The 18888-nt window shown below is 39.6% G+C and overlaps 2 protein-coding genes across 2 annotated transcripts; both read left to right on the forward strand.

Annotated features, from left to right (window-relative positions):
• The first annotated feature begins 224 nt into the window (after positions 1-224).
• Positions 225-7812, forward strand: LOC122058207 (U-box domain-containing protein 13-like). The gene is made up of 4 exons (XM_042620766.1): positions 225-1134; positions 4539-4655; positions 5147-5596; positions 6283-7812. The coding sequence occupies exons 1-4, from the start codon at positions 865-867 to the stop codon at positions 7456-7458; spliced, it is 2013 nt and encodes a 670-aa protein (XP_042476700.1). The 5' UTR covers positions 225-864; the 3' UTR covers positions 7459-7812.
• Positions 7813-16501: 8689 nt separating this feature from the next.
• LOC122057447 (dof zinc finger protein DOF3.6-like) lies at positions 16502-18541 on the forward strand. Its single transcript, XM_042619556.1, has 2 exons — positions 16502-16901; positions 17060-18541. Exons 1-2 carry the CDS (start codon positions 16848-16850, stop codon positions 18077-18079), a joined length of 1074 nt encoding a protein of 357 aa, XP_042475490.1. The 5' UTR covers positions 16502-16847; the 3' UTR covers positions 18080-18541.
• Positions 18542-18888: the final 347 nt, after the last annotated feature.

The raw sequence follows: 18888 nt of genomic DNA on the forward strand, positions 1-18888 counted from the left end.
AAACCAATCCAACCCAATCAATGAACCAAAATGGGATCGAACCAATCGATTTGACACCCTGGTGGAGTAAAGCAGCGATAGACATGCCGATCGCGTCGATTCGATCGTAGCCATTAATTCTTCCGAAACATAACGTCTTCTCATGTGTGTGAGCCTTTTTGACGAGCGTTTTTTACCTTGCTTCCTTGCCTCTCCCGAAGCTACTCGGAACAGCTCCCTCCCTGTAAGACCCTTTTATGTAATGAGAAGTAACTCTCCCTCTGTTGTTATGAGTTGTAACTGTTATACTTGTGATTGATTCACTCGGAAGAAAATGGGAATTGGAACTCTGGGAACTCTTGGAGTCTTGGAGGAGGTGGGTCGGTCTTTGAGTCTCTTAAGGAAATCAGAAAGAAACAAACAACCAAGTCTCTCGGTACAGTAGCAGCAGGCCGTAGGCCGTAGTACTTACTTGGGCAGTAGTAGTTGTAAATTAGTAAACAAACAGCAGAAAAGGAAAAAAGTGGATACTAACCCACCCTCGTTATTTCTTGTTCTAACTTCTCCTTCGTTGTATCTATCATCCATCCATCAGCCGCGCCAGAAAGGAAAAGTCTCTGCGCGTCAAGTGCGGATGCGGTCCAGACTGCAGAGACTCTCTGTGTCCTCTTTCATTTCCTGATTTTTGATATGGAGACGACGACGACGAAGAAGAAGAAGAAGGGAAGCCGCTTACCTCTCAAGTGACCTACCTCCCTTTGCCATAGCTATTTGCCCTCTCCGCCTTATTCCGCTCGAATCCCGATTTCTCCGCTTCTTGTTTTCTGTAAATCGTGGGTTAGATATTGGAGATTAGAGAGACACACTGGAATTTCAGCTCAAGCCATGGAAGAAGAGAAGGGGGTGGTGATTCAGAAGCTGATTGACATCGTTAATGAGATCTCTTCCATCTCCGACTACAGATGTGCCATCAGGAAGCAGTTTAGCAACCTAGCAAGGCGATTGAAGCTTTTATTGCCCATGTTGGAAGAGCTCAGGGACAGCAAAGACCCCATACCTGGGGACAATCTGATTCCCCTCACTTTTTTGAAGGACGCCCTGGAATCAACTAAGGAGCTCCTCCGATCGGGTAGTCAAGGAAGTAAAATTTATTTGGTACGTTCTCTATTAACTTCCCCTTTTCTACTTCTGTTTCTGTGGACGGATCTTTTGATTCTCTCTCTTCTATCTACTTATTTGAGAATTTGGAAACTCAGACTCTCCTTTTACTCTTTCCCTCTACTCTCTACCCTTCCTTATGGTAGGAGGAAGCCTCCGGCTTTGACATGAGCTTGGACCACTCTTTTGTTGTTCCATGATCCGTTGGGGTTAGGGTTCGACATAACCACAGTAAATAGGGGCTTCATTGATTGATTATCTTCTCTGCCCAATTTCTTCTGGAATTAGCGTTAGCAGTTTGATGGAAAATCTCATGGAAATCTTCCTTCGTCAATTGCATTTGGGTTTCTAATAGATATTTTACATCTGACATAGTTGTGGATTAGCCTTGGGGTTGCTATTTGACTTTAAAATTGAGATACTTCTACCTAAGTTGAGATCGTCTGACTTCATCCTCGTATTTGGAATGGATGGACATCTTAAGTATCCTCGTCAATGTCCGTTTCACAATGTTAGTTTGATAAATCATAACGTCGGATCATCTCCATAGCAGTTATTGTTCTGTTTCATTTCTGTACCTTTCTCTTTAAGTTTCTTTTGATTTTATTATCATTGCCTTTTTTTTTTTTTTTTAGCCAACAAAGAGCTGCATAGCTTTCTTCAATCTTGACAAATATTAGGCATAACTTCTTGATGGTCAGCAGTTAACCTGAGTTTTGGCGTTGCATGGAATGGTTGTTGTGAAACTGAATTTTTCTGTAACTGGGTTTCAATGCCTCAACTGGTTTTCTGCTTCATCAGAAAAATAGAAAAATTTATGGGTTGATTCTCTTTTAACTCCTCTTTCAGGAATGTTAGGAATTTCTTCAGTTGAATGAACTGGAATAATTCTTTTTGTCACTCCACTGTAGGAGCACCAAATAGACTAGATTGGCAGATTAGTAGGTCATATTGCTGAGATATGATCTGAAAGTTGTTTTAATTTCTTCCCCTTTGTTAAGTGTTTTATGTGTATGTGCACACATGCGGAGTTGCATGCCTTCATGAGCTTGCATATATGTGGGCATGTTTGTTTTGCAAGCTATTTGTGCTGTGATAGTTGTGCAGCTTTTAAAATCCTAGGGCTTTACACTCCCAGAGTTTTCATTCTCTGTATGTTTATTCTTCATAGGCTACTGCATCAGTCTCTGCTCGTGCTACTTTTGGAAATGAATTTCACTAACTTTTGATGCCTTGGGTCCTAGGTATCTTATTTAGTTCTTCCTTGTTGCTTATGGTTCTGCCTTGGTTTCTATGCACTTGTCTCTTCCTAATTAACCTAGAGTTGTGTGCTTCTAAATAGAAGACATAGAACTACTCTTGTTGTGGTTGACTGAGGTATCATAATTACCTATTGGTCCTATCCAGATCCCTTGGGTATTGGTCTCAAGACCTGAGTGGGTCGGCAGTCAATCAAGAAAAAAACTGGAACCCCACCCCTATTTCAGTTTGTTTAGGAATAAAACTGCATTGACTGCAATTGAAAGAAAAAAAAAAACCCAGGTCGCTTTGAAAACCGTCCGGTTCAGTTAAGCGTTTTGCTTTGGTAAAGTCAAATGGTTAGGTGCATTTGAGGAGGCTTGAACTCAAAACTTACTGTTGAAGTGAAAGAACTCCAACCACTTTGCCAGTGGGCACTTTGGCTGTACAATGGTTTGCTAGTTTTATTTGTTTCATTTGTTTAGACTGATTGTCAATGCCTTTTGTTTGAAGACACAATTTCCCCTCTTTATTCTTTGCCATTGGTACTGTCTATCCCTTTTTTGCTTTCACCTTTTCAATTTTATGGCTAAATGTTGAACCTTAAGTTGAGCTATTTATTTTCTAAAATGGAGATGAACGTTGTTGTCAATCTGTACTATAGTCTTGATTAGGTTTTTAGTTGAGCTGTTGTAATGTAGCCTGATGGATCAATGAAGTGATTTCCTGGGTGCTGTGAGGGCGATCCTTATATTTTTTTATTAGGTGGTTGAAATCAAAATGTGATCAGGCGTATCATCTGATCCATATCGTTATTGCCAGTCCCTGATCTGGCAGAAGTTCGGCCAGATATTGGGTAATATCTGTACAGATTCGTCAATCTGTATTGGTATTGCTGGTGGGTGATCCGATCCATGATACTGTGATTTAAATCCTTGCATTAACAACCTGTTCACATTTGTAGCTATTTTTCTAAGGATTTATCTTCATAAAAAAATGGAGGATTGATTCTGCATGGAGCTCTTTGCATGTTCGTTTGAGATTGCTCTAGTTCTCTGTCATACCCACTGCCTGCCTTCACGTATGAATATTCTTTCTGTTGGAACTTGGAAGCAAGTTTTTAGGTATTTGGTTTGGATTGGGTGTATTGTCAATAAGTATTGGTATCAGCAGACACGAATTGGACTGATACAATGCTGATAACCTCCCCCACATTCCCCTTTAACTTGCATAGGATTTGGCTGCATATGCCAAGGCCGCCTTGGATCCCAAGTTCTAAATCCTTATTTGCAATGAATTGTGTACTTTTTTGAAGTTGTTGGTTATGTAAATGTGTATACGTACTAGTAGAGACTAGGATATCTGCTTTTAAGTACATTGTATGATTGTATGAAAAATAACTGTGACCTAAGGGAGGGTACAATTTCCATCTTCCATGCTTGAAATGATGACAAGCCATATTTTGAGAACTTGTAATCCTCTATGACCAGTTTGCTTGAAATAGGATTTAGACCAAAGGTTTAAAATCAAGGTAAAGTTACAGGCTTCCCATATCTTCTCTTCCATGTTGTTGCTTAAGGTATGATACTGATGGAAGTATCATATTCTTGTGGGTTAGAGCAGAAAGGTAAGACTGATACATTGACATGCCGGCTTTGGAAGTTGAGGAGGAGCTTGTCAAAACCATGATGAATTTAACAATTTCAGGTCTTTATTCTATTATATTATTTATATATGTAGGTCGATGCCTGCTCTTGTATGAGTAAGTAGATCTCAGACATCTGCTGCTAATAGCCATGTAATACATCTGATTCCTCCTCTTGCCCTATATTAGAAAAATCTGAGTCATGTCAGTAGAGTAGGAATGCATAAAGATGTCTTGTTGTGACAAGTGGCTACTATACATGCAGTGGGGGCGAAGAAAGATAGAGAGGGTAGACGCCATTTGTGATCTGTTGAAATTTAAATCTCTCTTGGTTTTGTGTTGCACATTACAGTAAATGATCAATCCATGCAGGCATGCACATATGAGCACATGAATGTGCTTGTATACATATCAGCCCCTAATGGTGCCAAGCTAGTATCTCTATTTTATGGTTATTTATTATAGTTGATTTTTTTTTTCATCACATTTTTTGACCTGTGCTTTTCTCTGCATGCAGGTCCTGGAAAGGGAGCAAATAATGAACCAATTTCAGGAAGTGACAGCTTTATTGGAGCAAGCTCTGAGCAGAATTTCCTATGACAAACTGGAGATATCAGATGAAGTTAGGGAGCAGGTACTGATCTACCCGTGATCTACCCCTTTGACTGTGGCATATATCAATGCTAGTGATATAGAGGGCCATAGGACAAAAATTTCTCGTATTTAACTATTTTAGTTTTCCGTCTTCTTCTTCTCTCTCTCTCTCTCTCTCTCTCTATATATATATATATATATATATATAATCATTCAGTTCGAGTGATGGTTAGTTGGTTACGAGGCTTTGAAATGATGTCTTGAAATTCTTTGTGTCCTTAGGTGAATGTCAACAATAGTTTAATTGGCCATCAGCTGATGATTTTTTTTGAATATTGGACATTGGTAGGAGCTTTCAAGATTGCAAAACAAGTATTGAAAGAGCCCCTCCAAAATTTTCTTTCTCAATAAGAACTTGGAGAGTGGACTGACAGGGAATGTTTTGTATTTAAATTTTTAGGCATCAGGAATATGATGAGGTCCTGAGGTCTAATTACTATTTATTTTCTTAATGCTTGTTGCCCACCCCAGGTTGAGCTAGTGCTAGCGCAGTTTAGAAGAGCCAAAGGACGGGTTGATGCACCTGATGTTGAGCTTTATGAAGATTTGTTATCTGTTTACATCAAAACCAATGATGCAGAAGTTGATCCGGCTGTGCTTAGGAGATTAGCTGAGAAGTTACAGTTGATGGGCATACATGACCTCAAACAAGAGTCTCTGGCTTTGCATGAGGTGGTTGTCTCCAATGCTGGAGATCCTGGTGAGAGCATAGAAAAGATGTCAAATCTACTAAGGAAGATTAAAGATTTTGTGCTGACTGAAAACCCTGACACGGGATCTCCAGAAAGTGAAAAGTGTCCAATTGGAAATACACAACCATTGGCTGATGTGAATCCAAAATCTTTGGTCCTACCAGATGATTTCCGCTGTCCGATATCCTTGGAGTTGATGAAAGATCCAGTTATTGTATCCACAGGACAGGTATATGTGCCAACATCAATATATTTACTTTTCGGAAATAATTTTTTTTTTACTGTATCCTTCAATTTTTATTTTCTTATCACCCCGCTTTCCTTCCACTGGGAATAATTTAGAAATGTGCCCAATGACTTATTGGGGATTTATCTATTGGGGAAAAAATATAGGGGAATTGTTGACTAATGTCCCATTCATGGCCCCACACAATTTTCATATGTCAGAAGAAAAGGGTTGTAGCCTTGTACAAGCCTTTCTTTTGCTGGCTTCCAGGAGGGTTTGGATTGGAGTTGGCCTAACCTTCAACATATTTTTGGCACAAATGGCCATCTTCAGATTTGAATCTGTGTCTTCTCCTATACAAAAGAACGAAATTATGATACCCCTATAATATGTTTACTGCACTCATTTGGATGTTGAGGTATAGAAGTGCAGTCCAGAAAATATATCCTAACGGGATTGTTGTTGTCATCCAATGAAATGGGCTTTCTAACCTTGAGGAAATTTTATTTTATTTTATTTTATTTATTATTATTATTTTATTTTTATTAATTTTTTTTTTATGGAACTATGGAATGTTGGTTTTAAACCCCCTATATATGATTGTCTGTGTTGAGCACAGGGCGGGGTGGCTTTTGCCTTCCTCATGCCCCAACTTCATTACTGATGCATTCTGCTTTTCTTTATTGTAGACCTATGAGCGGTCATGCATTGAGAAATGGCTTGAAGCGGGGCATCTCTCGTGTCCAAAGACACAACAGAACCTTTCCAATACTGCCTTGACACCCAACTATGTCTTGCGTAGCCTCATAGCTCAGTGGTGCGAGGCTAATGGGATAGAACCACCCAAACGACCTGGCAATTCACGCCCCAGTAAGATGACCTCTGTCTGCTCACCTGCTGAATGTGCCAAGATTGACAATCTTCTTCGCAAATTGACTTCTGGAAACCTTGAGGACCAGCGATCAGCTGCCGGTGAGCTGCGACTTCTTGCCAAGCGCAATGCTGACAACCGTGTGTGCATTGCTGAGGCTGGTGCCATTCCCCTCCTTGTTGGGCTCCTCTCCACTTCTGACCCACGCACCCAGGAGCATGCTGTCACTGCCCTTCTGAACCTTTCCATTTGTGAGGATAACAAAGGACGCATTGTATTCTATGGGGCTGTCCCCGCTATTGTACATGTGCTCCGGAAAGGGAGCATGGAGGCACGAGAAAATGCAGCAGCCACACTATTCAGCCTTTCTGTGGTGGATGAAAACAAGGTGACAATTGGTTCATCAGGGGCAATACCAGCACTTGTGACACTGCTTAACGAAGGTAGCCAACGGGGAAAGAAAGATGCAGCAACAGCCCTCTTCAACCTATGCATATACCAAGGGAACAAGGGAAGGGCAGTGCGGGCTGGAGTAGTGCCCACACTGATGAGACTGTTAACCGAAGCTGGAGGTGGAATGATAGATGAAGCATTGGCCATACTCGCTATATTGTCAAGCCACCCTGAGGGGAAGGTCGCAATAGGAGCCGCAGAAGCTGTGCCTGTCTTGGTTGAGGTGATAGGGAGTGGGTCCCCGAGGAACAGGGAGAACGCAGCTGCAGTACTAGTGCACTTGTGCTCAGGGGACCAACAGTATCTAGCAAAAGCTCAGGAGCTTGGTGTGATGGATCCCTTAATAGATTTGGCACAGAATGGAACAGACAGAGGCAAGCGAAAGGCTACACAATTGCTTGAGCGTATGAGCAGATTTGTTGATCAGCAGGAGACTCGGACACAAGCAGAGGCCCAATCTCAGCTGCAAGCTGAGGCCCAAGCTCAGGTTCTGAACCAACAAGCGCAGCTGCCACCTACAGTAAGTGGTGTTGATAGATGAGTATGTAGTTTCTAGTCTTCATTTTGGCTTGGTTTCTCTGTAATGGGAAACGAAAGGAAGCTGTTGCTTTGTCCAGGGGGGAAAGCCGGAAAGGTGGAAGATCACCTGTCCAGCCACTGAGTTATTTTTTTTTTTTTGGGTGTGTGGTCGTGGAATTGGGTATTACACATTCGAGAGGAAAATTTAAGAGCCATCCAAAGAAGACAAGAGACAGGAATGCTATTTGGCATGTGACACGTTCTGATGTAGTTTGATGGCTGAAATGCAGTTGGCATAAATGTGTAACCTATTGATGTAAAATGTACTACAGTCAACACAAATTATTTTTTTGTAAGAGAACTTTTGATCCACAAAGAACTGTGTATTTTGCCAAAATCTGTGTTCGTAAAAATTTATTGCTAGAACAAAGTGGTGAAGGAGGAGAGCAGCCTGGAATCACTGTCCGTCAAAATATTTCTAAAGCCCTTCAAGGTTAGTGTTAATTGCAGACATTTTGTAGCAGAACAGAGGCTTCAGCTACAGATACCATAGTAGTTCCAAGTCACGACTTCTAAGTGTTGGATGGACAGGTATGGTCTGAATGCACTTTCACCAAATCGTGGAGCCAAATCTTCCATATATTAACAGTCACTTTTCATCTATATTCTCAATTATTCATTTGTTTTCAATAATTTTTTTCTAATAGATTTTTCAAGCTTTATTTTTCCCTGCAAAAAAATTCCTTCACTAAAAGACATGTGACCGGCAATTTTTTTGCTTCCACTTGATCTACTATATGCGAGATATCAGAAGACCAGAGCCTGAGAGAATATTTGAATGGCTGTGGGTTGACGCTACCAAGAGGCCCGGCCTCCAAACCCGCGGCCAGTGTATCATGGGCTTCTGGCCAGGCCGTAAGCTTTTGAAAGTAGGGTGTATCATTCCGTTTGAGTTGGGACATATAGGGCTGTATGTCTCTAGATACCTCAAGCAATAGGTTATCTCCTCAACAGAAGTCCAAGGGTCATGGATTGGTTGGTGGAATGGGCTTGAACGACCCTATATATTAATTCTACTACTCCTAAAGCAAAATTGGTTCCTTTTTTTCGGTTGTTCTCCATAAAATTATTGAATTTTCTCATAACTTAGTTTTCATTGTAGTTCTTACTTGTTTATATTTATCATGGATGACTCAATCATAGACATTCAAGATGAGGTCTCTTGATGTATGATATTTACTGATGATATCGTTTTGGTGAATGAGACAAAAGTCAGAAATAGCTCCAATACTGTGGAGATAAGTCTTGGAATCAAAAGGTTTGAAGATAAGTAGAACTAAGATAAAACATATGGTCCATAACTTTAGCCATACTATGATGGAAAATGAGGTGGTGAATATTGGTGAGAGCAAGGGTGATTTCTCAAAGTGAGTATTGTGGATACCTAGGATAAATCAGAAGTAAAGAAAGTGACCTAGTGGGTGATGTTGCTTAGAGGATTAAAATAGGGTTGATGAAAATGAGTCCGGAGTGCTGTGCACTCATTGTATTCTTTTAAAGCGTAAGGGAAAAATCTATAGTACTATCATTCACTCATCTATGATGTATGGCACAAAATGTTAGATATTTAAAAAGTATCATATAAATAAACTGTGTGATAGAGATAAGAATGTTTAAATGAATGTGTTGGAAAACTAGAGAGGATAAAATAAGGAATCGCCATATTAGAGTTGATGTGGTAGTAGTATAAAGAAACTAATGAAACAACCATTGAGTTCAGGGGAAAAAAAATAAAAATCAGTAATCTGCCAATGAATAATGACAATGAAGTACAACTAACCCCTTTCCCAAGTAAATGAAATATGAAACCACACCATTGATCAGTTAGGGGACAATTAGGCTAACATTTTCACAACTATGTTAGACCCATGCCCCAGAAGGCCGAAATACAACCCCACCCATCTCTCTTTCCCTTTTCTCCATTTTGTTGTGGATGAAAACTATAATGCTTGATATATTTAACAACAAAAAACATTGCCAAAGCTCCTCCACAACCAAAATCTAATGTAATCTAGAGCTAGCTAATTGATGAAAACAATTTCACTCCTAGTATCTTTGTATCCAATTTATCGGTGGATAGAATCCCCATGTGAGTATGTCTTTATGTTATTCTCCTTCTTTCTCTCTTTGGGTCCTCCCTCCCATGATTTGAGGTAATCCATATTGGATAGCTCGTATAACCATTGGTAACCACCGATCCCAATATCATGCTGACATCATATCAGTGGAACGGCATGGACAAGGGGGTAAAATGGTAAAAATATTTAACTTTTTGGGGAAATATTTCCATCTTAATCTGATATTGTGCACAATAACCATATTCCCTTCTTGGGGGAGTTCCTTTGTAGTTCTTTGTGTCGTTTGAATATAATTCCTATTCATTTAAAAAAAAAATGGGAAAAGGATCCCTGCTAGGTCACGTGGCATATGTGTCTAGATATCGAGGGGGAACGAAATGACAGTCCCGCCTCTGGCAAATACGAACAACCCAACCCTCCTAATATAAAATGACCTTGCTGCCATCCCATATACAATACTAATTTATAGAACCTCATTAATTGTTCTATATGCTTGTTTGCTTAGAGAATCCTCTAAAAAAAAACTATATTAGCAGGACTGAGTATATAGTAAGGATGTGAATTTGTAACCGAAATCGTTTGCACCGAAACCGCAAAACCATTTAGTAAATGGTGCAGTTATGGTTTTAAGTTTCAGGCTGATTAGCTAAACGGGTTGGATCGGTTTTAACCACGAAACCTGTTGGTTTCAAACCAAATTGAAACCGTTTAAAGCGTTTAAACCGATCCAATTAATCTATATAACAATTAAATAAAGTAGGGGCAATAATCTATATAAAATTAAATTAAGTGTCCATCCTGCTTTGTTATGATTTATTGCAATTCAATTCAAGTTTAGGGTTTAGATCATGAACTTTGTTTGAGATTTTAAAATGTAACCGTAAGCGTACGGATCAGTGTAGCTACGGGTCGAACACAGGGAGAGCAGCCACTTTATTTATTTATTTTTGCTTCTTTTAATAATGCGAAAGTGAATCGATTAATGATTGTGACCTAATTCTAATTACCGGCCTAAACATATGTATCTAAAATAACGTCCTAACCATTCGTCATCTAAGAATTTAAAGACGCAAACCACACAATTAAAATTAAATAAATAAATAACTGAAAATAAACAATCCACACAATTAAAAAAAAAAAAAAAACAATAAAGGAAAAAAATGCTGAAATAAAAATAAAGTAAAAGAAAAAGAATAAAGCAAGAGAGAGACTCAAAAGTATGTTTCTTTACTTAGCTCGAGGGATGCAACATAATATAAGCTTCCCTACTTGACCAGAGAGTCACTCTTACAAGGGTTACTCTACTTGGCTTTAGGGAAAGAGAGACAATTAAAATAAAATCAATTAAATGATGGTTCTATGGCTAGGACGGGCAAAGCCAACACATACACTAGCCATGAACCTCGGGGGAAAGGGTTAGCAATAATGTAACAATTGAAATTAAAATCCTAAATTAAGAAAGAAATGGTAATTAGAAGAGGGAATGAGAGGGGAGAGAGAAGACTACTGAAAGAGCCTACTTACTTGAACTTCAACCCTTGAACTGAAAACTTGATCGATTTGAGATACTATCAGTACTAAAAACCAGACCTGGAATAAACCAAATTTGAAATTTCTAATACTACAGAAAACAAATATGAAGAAAAAAAAAATTGAACTTGAAAGACATGCTTCATAGCATGTTCTTGTCACCTAGAACCATGCCTAGAACTAGAACTTGAAAATTACAACTTCAATTGCTTAAACAATAAAAATAAAAGACTGAATTAAAAACAAAAGTGCTTACATTAATTGAATAAAAAGAACTTACAAAAGTGTTTAAAGCATAAACCTAGAACTAGAGCTAGAGAAAGAGAAAACTAGAGAAAGAGATAGAGCAACTAAGAAAAAAAAACCCTAAAAGAAGAATGAAGTGTCTCCTCCCCTTGTGTTAATTCTATTATATAGAGAATGGGGGAGGGAAGCTAATGATTTTAGCTTCTAAAAAAAAAAGATTTTTTTTTTTTATCTTGTTGATGAAGTGGAGGAGAGAGGAGAGAGAAAACGTGTGGAATTTTTCTTTTCTTGCCTTTTTTTCCCTATTTTTTCTTACTTGAATTTGGACAATTTTCTATTTTAATGAGAAATTCCATCCATCTTTTCTTGCCTTTTTTTTTTCTCCCTTTTTCTATTTTTCTCTCTCTTCTTGCGTAAGAAACCCCTTTGGCCGATTTTTTCTTGCTTGGATTTGGACAATATTCTATTTTAATGGGAAATTCCATCCATGCCCTTGTCCCCTTTTTTTTTCTTCTTCTTTCCTATTTTTTCTCTTTATTTTCTCTCTCTCTTCTTCAACAACCATCTTGGCCGACCTCCTTTAAATGATGAGTAGGAGAGAAGATCTTCTAAAAGAAACCTCAACAAAATAGTAGCTAAAAGGTTCGAACTTGAGACCTCTAATAAGGAAGAGATTTTGCACACCACAACTTACCAACTACGCTAGGTAGTTGTTGTTATCAAAAACGAATCTTCAATCAGTTAAGGATGTGGTCCATCGATCCTTGTTGGCAATTGAAATATTCCTTATACCCTTGGGACAACTGCAGATGGGTTGGTTCTGCATCTTTGATCAGTTCTGATCCATTATTCTTTTTCTAGCCCGAAAAGCATAATCACTTGTACAAGTGACCAAACGAATGTGTACTTTTACTTGAACACGTCCATCTTGCTCAGAGTTTCGTCCTCTTCGCAACCATAAAAAGAAATATGACCTCTTTATGTGTAAAATTGGAGATATAGTACCCGATAGTTCTTAAGGCCCTGAAAATATTAAACCTACAAAAAAAGAGTAAAACCCAAGGTAGTTCCATTCTAAATATGTAAAATGCATGTTTTACTACACTAGATTTCACACATAAATGTGCTCATCAAACTTGTAATCCATATATGTTACTATGTTATTATGTTATCACAAACGGGGTCTTTTGGCTGAACCACCTATCATTTTAATATTTTATGATGTAGAAGGCTGGATTTGGATGTTGTATGATATTAGTTCTATATGTTTGAGAATGACCATGCAAAGAAATAACACTAGATTATCAAATTAAGACATACCATCGTCAATATTGAATCTCTTATTTGTGGTTACCAATTATTTTTGGATAAGCTTATGATCTTCAGTTTAGAGATGGTTGCAAGTTATAATAAATCGATTGTGAACCGTTTTACAAACCGTATGGAATAAATCGAACCGAAACCGAAACTGTTTAAAACCGTGAAATCGACACCATTTAGAAACCGTGGAAACCGAAACCGTTTACTGAACAATCACGGTTTCAGAAAGTGGAATCGTTTAGTAAATGGTGCTATTATGGTTTTAGTCAAATAAATGTGAACCGAACAGATCCGCACAGTTTAAACCGAAACCGAACTGATTAACTCCCTTAGCATAGAGCGATGTCAAACCTAACCCAAACTGACAAAACCGAACAAATAAAAAACAAATCAAACCCTAATTGATATGAGCTTATTGGATTGGGGTTTTATGAGACCAAAACTGAACCAAATCATACCACATTGAAACCGATAAGACATAAAATTGAATTTAAAAACCTTTAAAAATCAGATCAAAATCAATACAACCCGATAAAAAATCAATACCAGCCAAAATTCATTAAAAAAAAATATATACACATTTTTTTCTGTACTAATGAATATTATTTATATGATAAATTAATCAAAACTGATCTATTCTTACTAGATCATGTTTTGATTTCACTCATTTTCAACTAAAAATGATGAAACCGAACCAAAACACACTTCTAATCGGTCGGGCAGGGCCCATCTCGATCGGGCCTAACCTGGCCTAGCGGTGTGAAATCCTTGCACCGTGAATGCCCGTTTACTTAAATGGGCCTAGATTTGGGGGGCATGGTACGGTTTGTAATCGGGTCGATTAGTGTCGGGCTTTAATTAGGCTACCTTAAACGGGCCTTATACGGGCTGTGGACCTATTTAATTCTAAATGGGCTCTAAACGTGCCTACCCTAAAATCCTTTTTTAAATGGATTAAACTATTAGCTTTAAAACTACTAGAGGATAATATTCACAATTCCGGAAACAAGGGAATCATGTCTTTAACAATTGAACAATTGATAACAATTGAATGTCCCATTTAGCAAGATTATATATATATATATATATATCCATGGGAATCATGTCTTTAAAATGTAATCTAAGTTGCAAGAATTACACTCTTTTTAACAATTGAATGTCCCATTTAGAATGTGGATATTTTAGTCTTATATATTCTTTACTCATATTTTATAATATTAGTGGTAAAATAGGTATTTAGGGATTTTTTAAGGGGGTCGGGCCAGTCGGACTAAATGAGTCGGTTCTAGCGGGCTTCTTATGTGAGTCGGGTTTGTTGGGCGCCCAATGGGCTAGTGGCCTGCACCGTAAATGCTCGTTTAATAAACGGGCCAGGCTGAAGCCCGACACATTTGTTAAACAAACGTGTCGGGCTTATTAAATTGGCCGGTTCAGGTCAAGCCTTAAGCGAGTTGGGCTTGGTCGGGCCTACTGATGCGGGTCAGCCCGGCCCGTTTAATAAATGGGCCGATTCAAGGACAATCTTAAGCGAGTTGAGCTCGATCGGGCCTACCGGTGCGGTCTCAGGATTGACACCCCCACCCCTACCCCTACCCCTACCTAGGGGTGTCAATTCGTGGCCCGACCCGACTAAATCGATCGGGACCGACCGTTTATAGATCGGCCTGGCCCGGACCGTTTATTAAATGTGTCGGGCTTGAGCCCGACCCGTTTATAAATGGTCAGTCTCGGTTTTGCTACTTGGACCGTCGGGCGCCCGATCGAGACCGACCGAATAACACCCGACCGAGACCGGCCTATTGTGTACCGACTTGGTCCGACCCTTTAATGATTGTAGAATACCTATTTTATCCCCCAAATTAAAGAATAAAAGCTAAAAAGTAAAGACATGTTCACATTTTAAATAATGGTTATATCTGGTATCATTTATTGATTTATTGTCATTTTTTGGGCTTGCATGAGTGGGTCGGAATATAGGAGCATATTTTAAAGAGGGCCCGTTTAAAAATCGGTTAAAGCCCGTTTAACATTAAACCTGTCCGTAGCCCGATTAAGGTAGCCCGAGTATAGCTTGAGGCCGACCGACCGAATATAAAGTATATCATGCCCTCAATAACTAAGCCCGATTAGTTAAATGGGCGGACACGGTGTAGCCTTTAAAAGTCTTCAAGCCCGATTAAGCCCGACCGAAATCGGACCGGCCCGACTGGTTGACACCCCTACCCCTACCCCTCACTGTGTAGATCACGGGGAGAAGGGGAAGAGAAATTAAGGTAATAAATATGGAAGGATTGCAGGAGAAGAGGACAGGTGGGCCTGATTGCTTTTTCACCGACTATATATGATGAGAGTTGATAATGTTATTCCGTAATGCGTCGTAGGACATTGACAGGAAATTTGTGTTGTGTTTTGAGGGTCAGCTGGATCTGACGTGGCTAGAAGAGGAAGGCTGGAATCCCCGACCGTAAGCATCTAATGTCGACTCCTCTCTGCTGCCACATCCGATCCGACGGTTTCTCTTGGGGGGCAACCCCCTCCCCCTAACCCTACACTCACACCCTGCATGACCCAACACCACAGCCTTTTCCTTTCTCTCTCTCCTCCCCAACGCTCCTTTACCCCTTCCCCACACCACATTGCGCTCTCTCTCTCTCTCTCTCTCTAACAAAGCCGGTTCATCAATATAAATATATATGAATAATCCATTTTCAGAATCTTAGAAGTGCCATTATTCATTCTTTTTCTTTTCCTCCCTTTCTTTTCTTTGGCTTCTTCTTTTATATGACTTTCGGTCTGCCTCTATTTCAGAAAACAGATGAGAAACGATCGAAGAAATGTAATAATATACATATGCATTGAAAGCATATATATATATATATAGAGAGAGAGAGAGAGAGAGAGAGAGAGAGAGAGGATTCACTGCGATGTTTGAATGCATTTTCACACCAATGAGGGAGTGGGTGTACATCTAATACGAGGTAAGAATGTGAGGGTCCATATACGGTTGGGATATTAGAGGAGATGTGCAATGAAACATGCACATTAGTGCCATGTGTTTCTTTTTCCGTTTATTCATAAAAGACGGTTACGTTAGTAAGGATTATCCATTATCTAAGGCTTTCAGAAAGTCTCCATAGAGTGCCGGGGAATAATGTAGAAGCGTTATCGACTATTTACTATAGGGGCAGATATTTATGGTCATTGATAGTTATAATTTTATATGAAAGGCTAGTCACACTGCCTGCATATTGCAAGTTAAAGTATTCCAATTCCATATCAGTTTATGGGGGTTGATATCACATCAATTTTTTATGAAAATTGACGTGGATTGATGTGGTCTTGGGTCCTTCACCTTAAAAGCCGGTTTATGGGGTTGAGTTCTTCCAAACCTTTAATATAGAGCCCTGAGGAAGGGAATGACCACCTCAGACCATATGAAAACGTGATCCACGCTCGCACACATGTTCATGCAAGAACAATAGCAAGGGAGATGAGAATATATATAAATTTTTTTCCTTTTTAAAGAATTTTTTTGACAAGGGCAATTTTGCAATTATGTGAAATAGTAGAAGATCATTATTAAAAAAGATGGTCGAAAACTGACCAGAGAAAAGGTACATTCGATCGTGAACCTTCAACACCATACACACCTTCCTCTTTTGGTTTCTTAATTGAAATGTTTTCCTTTTTTTTTTTTTTTCAGAGAAATGATGTCCAATTGAAAATTCTAGTTTGATGTTAGTCTCTCTCTCTCTCTCTCTCTCTCTCTCTCTCTCTCTCTCTCTCCACTTTCCATGCATGAGGATCGGAGGATGAGGAGCCATTCAATTCAGCCACTAGCAGCTTCTTTTGGGAGCACAGCACCATAAGCATCACAAAGAGAGAAGCTTACCTGTTAAGAAACTTCCTCCACCCCCGACGCTCAAAACCCTAAAAAAATAATAAAACAAAAAGAGAGAGAAAGCAAGGGAGAGAAAACGGAGAACAGAATTAAATAAAACCCCACTCCTTTATCTTTCCCTCGCCCCACTGTCTGTCTTTCTTTCTCTCTCTCTCTCTCTCTCTCTCTCTCTCTCTCTCTCTCTCTCTCTGCAACTCTCTCGTTGATGTAATTCTCCACCATATATCTCCAAAAACCTATCAACCTTTACAAAAGAGAAAGGAAGATCAAAATACCATGGTTTTTCCTTCGGTTCCGGTCTATCATCTTGATCCACCCAACTGGCAGCAGGTAACGTTTCTTCAAATTTTCTTCCCTTATTCCATAGCTTCTTCACCAATAAAGCAAAATTCAAAGATAAATATTCCTACCCTTTTCTTTTCTTCTCTTTCTTTGCTGAATATACTACCAGATATTTGATTTCTCACTTTCTGTATTTTTTTCTGCAGAACCCAAATCGTCAACCTGGAAGCAGCAATGAGAATCATCAGCTTCCCCAGCCTCCACAGCCTCCGGCTGGTGGGAGCGGCGGTGGTGGAGCCTCAATCAGGCCTGGTTCGATGGCTGATCGTGCTCGGCTGGCCAAATTGCCACAGCCTGAGGTAGCACTGAAGTGTCCAAGATGTGAATCAACCAATACAAAGTTCTGCTACTTCAATAATTACAGCCTCTCGCAGCCTCGACACTTCTGCAAGACTTGCCGACGTTACTGGACCAGAGGAGGTGCTCTAAGGAATGTTCCAGTGGGTGGAGGTTGCAGAAGAAACAAGAAAAGCAAAAGCAGTAGTAGCTCAAAATCTCCGGCAGCTGACCGTCAAACTAGCAGCTCTGGTACCACAAGTGCAGTCGCCTCAAACAATAATAGCTGCAGCAGTGATATAATAAGCCATATTGCCCCACCACAACCACATCCAGAATTACCATTTATGGCCTCTTTACATCTCTCCGATTATGGTGCAGCAGACATTGGGCTAAATTTTGGTGGAATTCAGCCACCACCAGTGGCTGCAACAGGTGGTGGTGGAAATGGTGTCATGGAGTTTCAGATAGGAAACAATTCAGGTGGAGGTGGTGGTGGTGGTGATGGTGCCACCATTTTATCGGTAGGAGGTACCGAGCAGTGGCGACTACAGCAAGTACAGCAATTCCCTTTCTTAAGTGGGTTGGAGCCTCCGCCAGGTCTGTACCCATTTGAAGCTGAAGGAGGTGGTGAGGCAGCAACCTATGGGGGGAGAGTAGCAGCTCAGATTCGGCCAAAGCTGCCATCGTCGGGCTCCAGTACTGGTGGTATCACACAACAGTTGGGTTCAGTAAAAATGGAAGAAAATCATCAAGCAGGGATGTATTTATCGAGGCAGTTGTTGGGTATTCCAGGAAATGATCATCAGTACTGGGGTGGTGGCGGCAATGCGTGGACTACAGATTTTTCTGGTTTCAACTCTTCTTCTTCCACCAACCATCTCTTATAAGTCAAAAACATCACCTTCTTTTAAAGTAATTAAATAATTAGTCATTGCAGCTTTTGGACTAAAGAAAACCAGCGGCGTACTTTAAAAAGTTACTTCCTGCAAGGTTCCTTGACACTACTTATTCCGGGTTCCCAGCATGAGGAGTGTAATTAGTAAAGATGGTGAAATTGCAGCAATTAATGGATCGATCATCTCTTCATCAAGCCGTTGTTCCTGATCGATCTGCTGAAGAAGCTAGAATGAAATGGTAGCAGGTTTCTTGTTTTCGATCACTTCAATTTTCTTTTTCATTTTACTGCCATGTTTACAAAATGGGACGTTTGTATGGGTTCTTAGAGTTTGATGATATCTGACATGAATGATGAAGAGGGTTAGCTAGCTGTTATAGGATGATGGATCAAAAGCACTGTAATATTGAGTGAATATTTCATTTCACTTTGAATTGTCTTTTTTTTTTTTTTTCGATGGCTTCATCTTATATATCTCTCATGAGCTTTCTTTCTATATATATATATATATATATAAGCCTTCTTCTTCTTTGCACATTAGCACACAATTACTAACATACGATAGTCCCAGTGAGAAACTATCAATTTGCCGCACCCGCAGAGATCGATATGGCTCTAACAGGAACCCACTATGGACATACAGACTAGAGAGTAGAGGATATATGTATATATAGCGAAGGCTAATGCTATATATATATATATACACGCAGTTGGAGCCAGCAAATAATAATAGAATTCACGAGAGTTTCCCCTATCCTCTTCTGCCATGAATTTTCTGCTGTGGTCTGAGAAATCTGAGTC

Source organism: Macadamia integrifolia, chromosome 12 (assembly GCF_013358625.1).
Source record: "Macadamia integrifolia cultivar HAES 741 chromosome 12, SCU_Mint_v3, whole genome shotgun sequence".
Classification (NCBI taxonomy): Eukaryota; Viridiplantae; Streptophyta; class Magnoliopsida; order Proteales; family Proteaceae; genus Macadamia; species Macadamia integrifolia.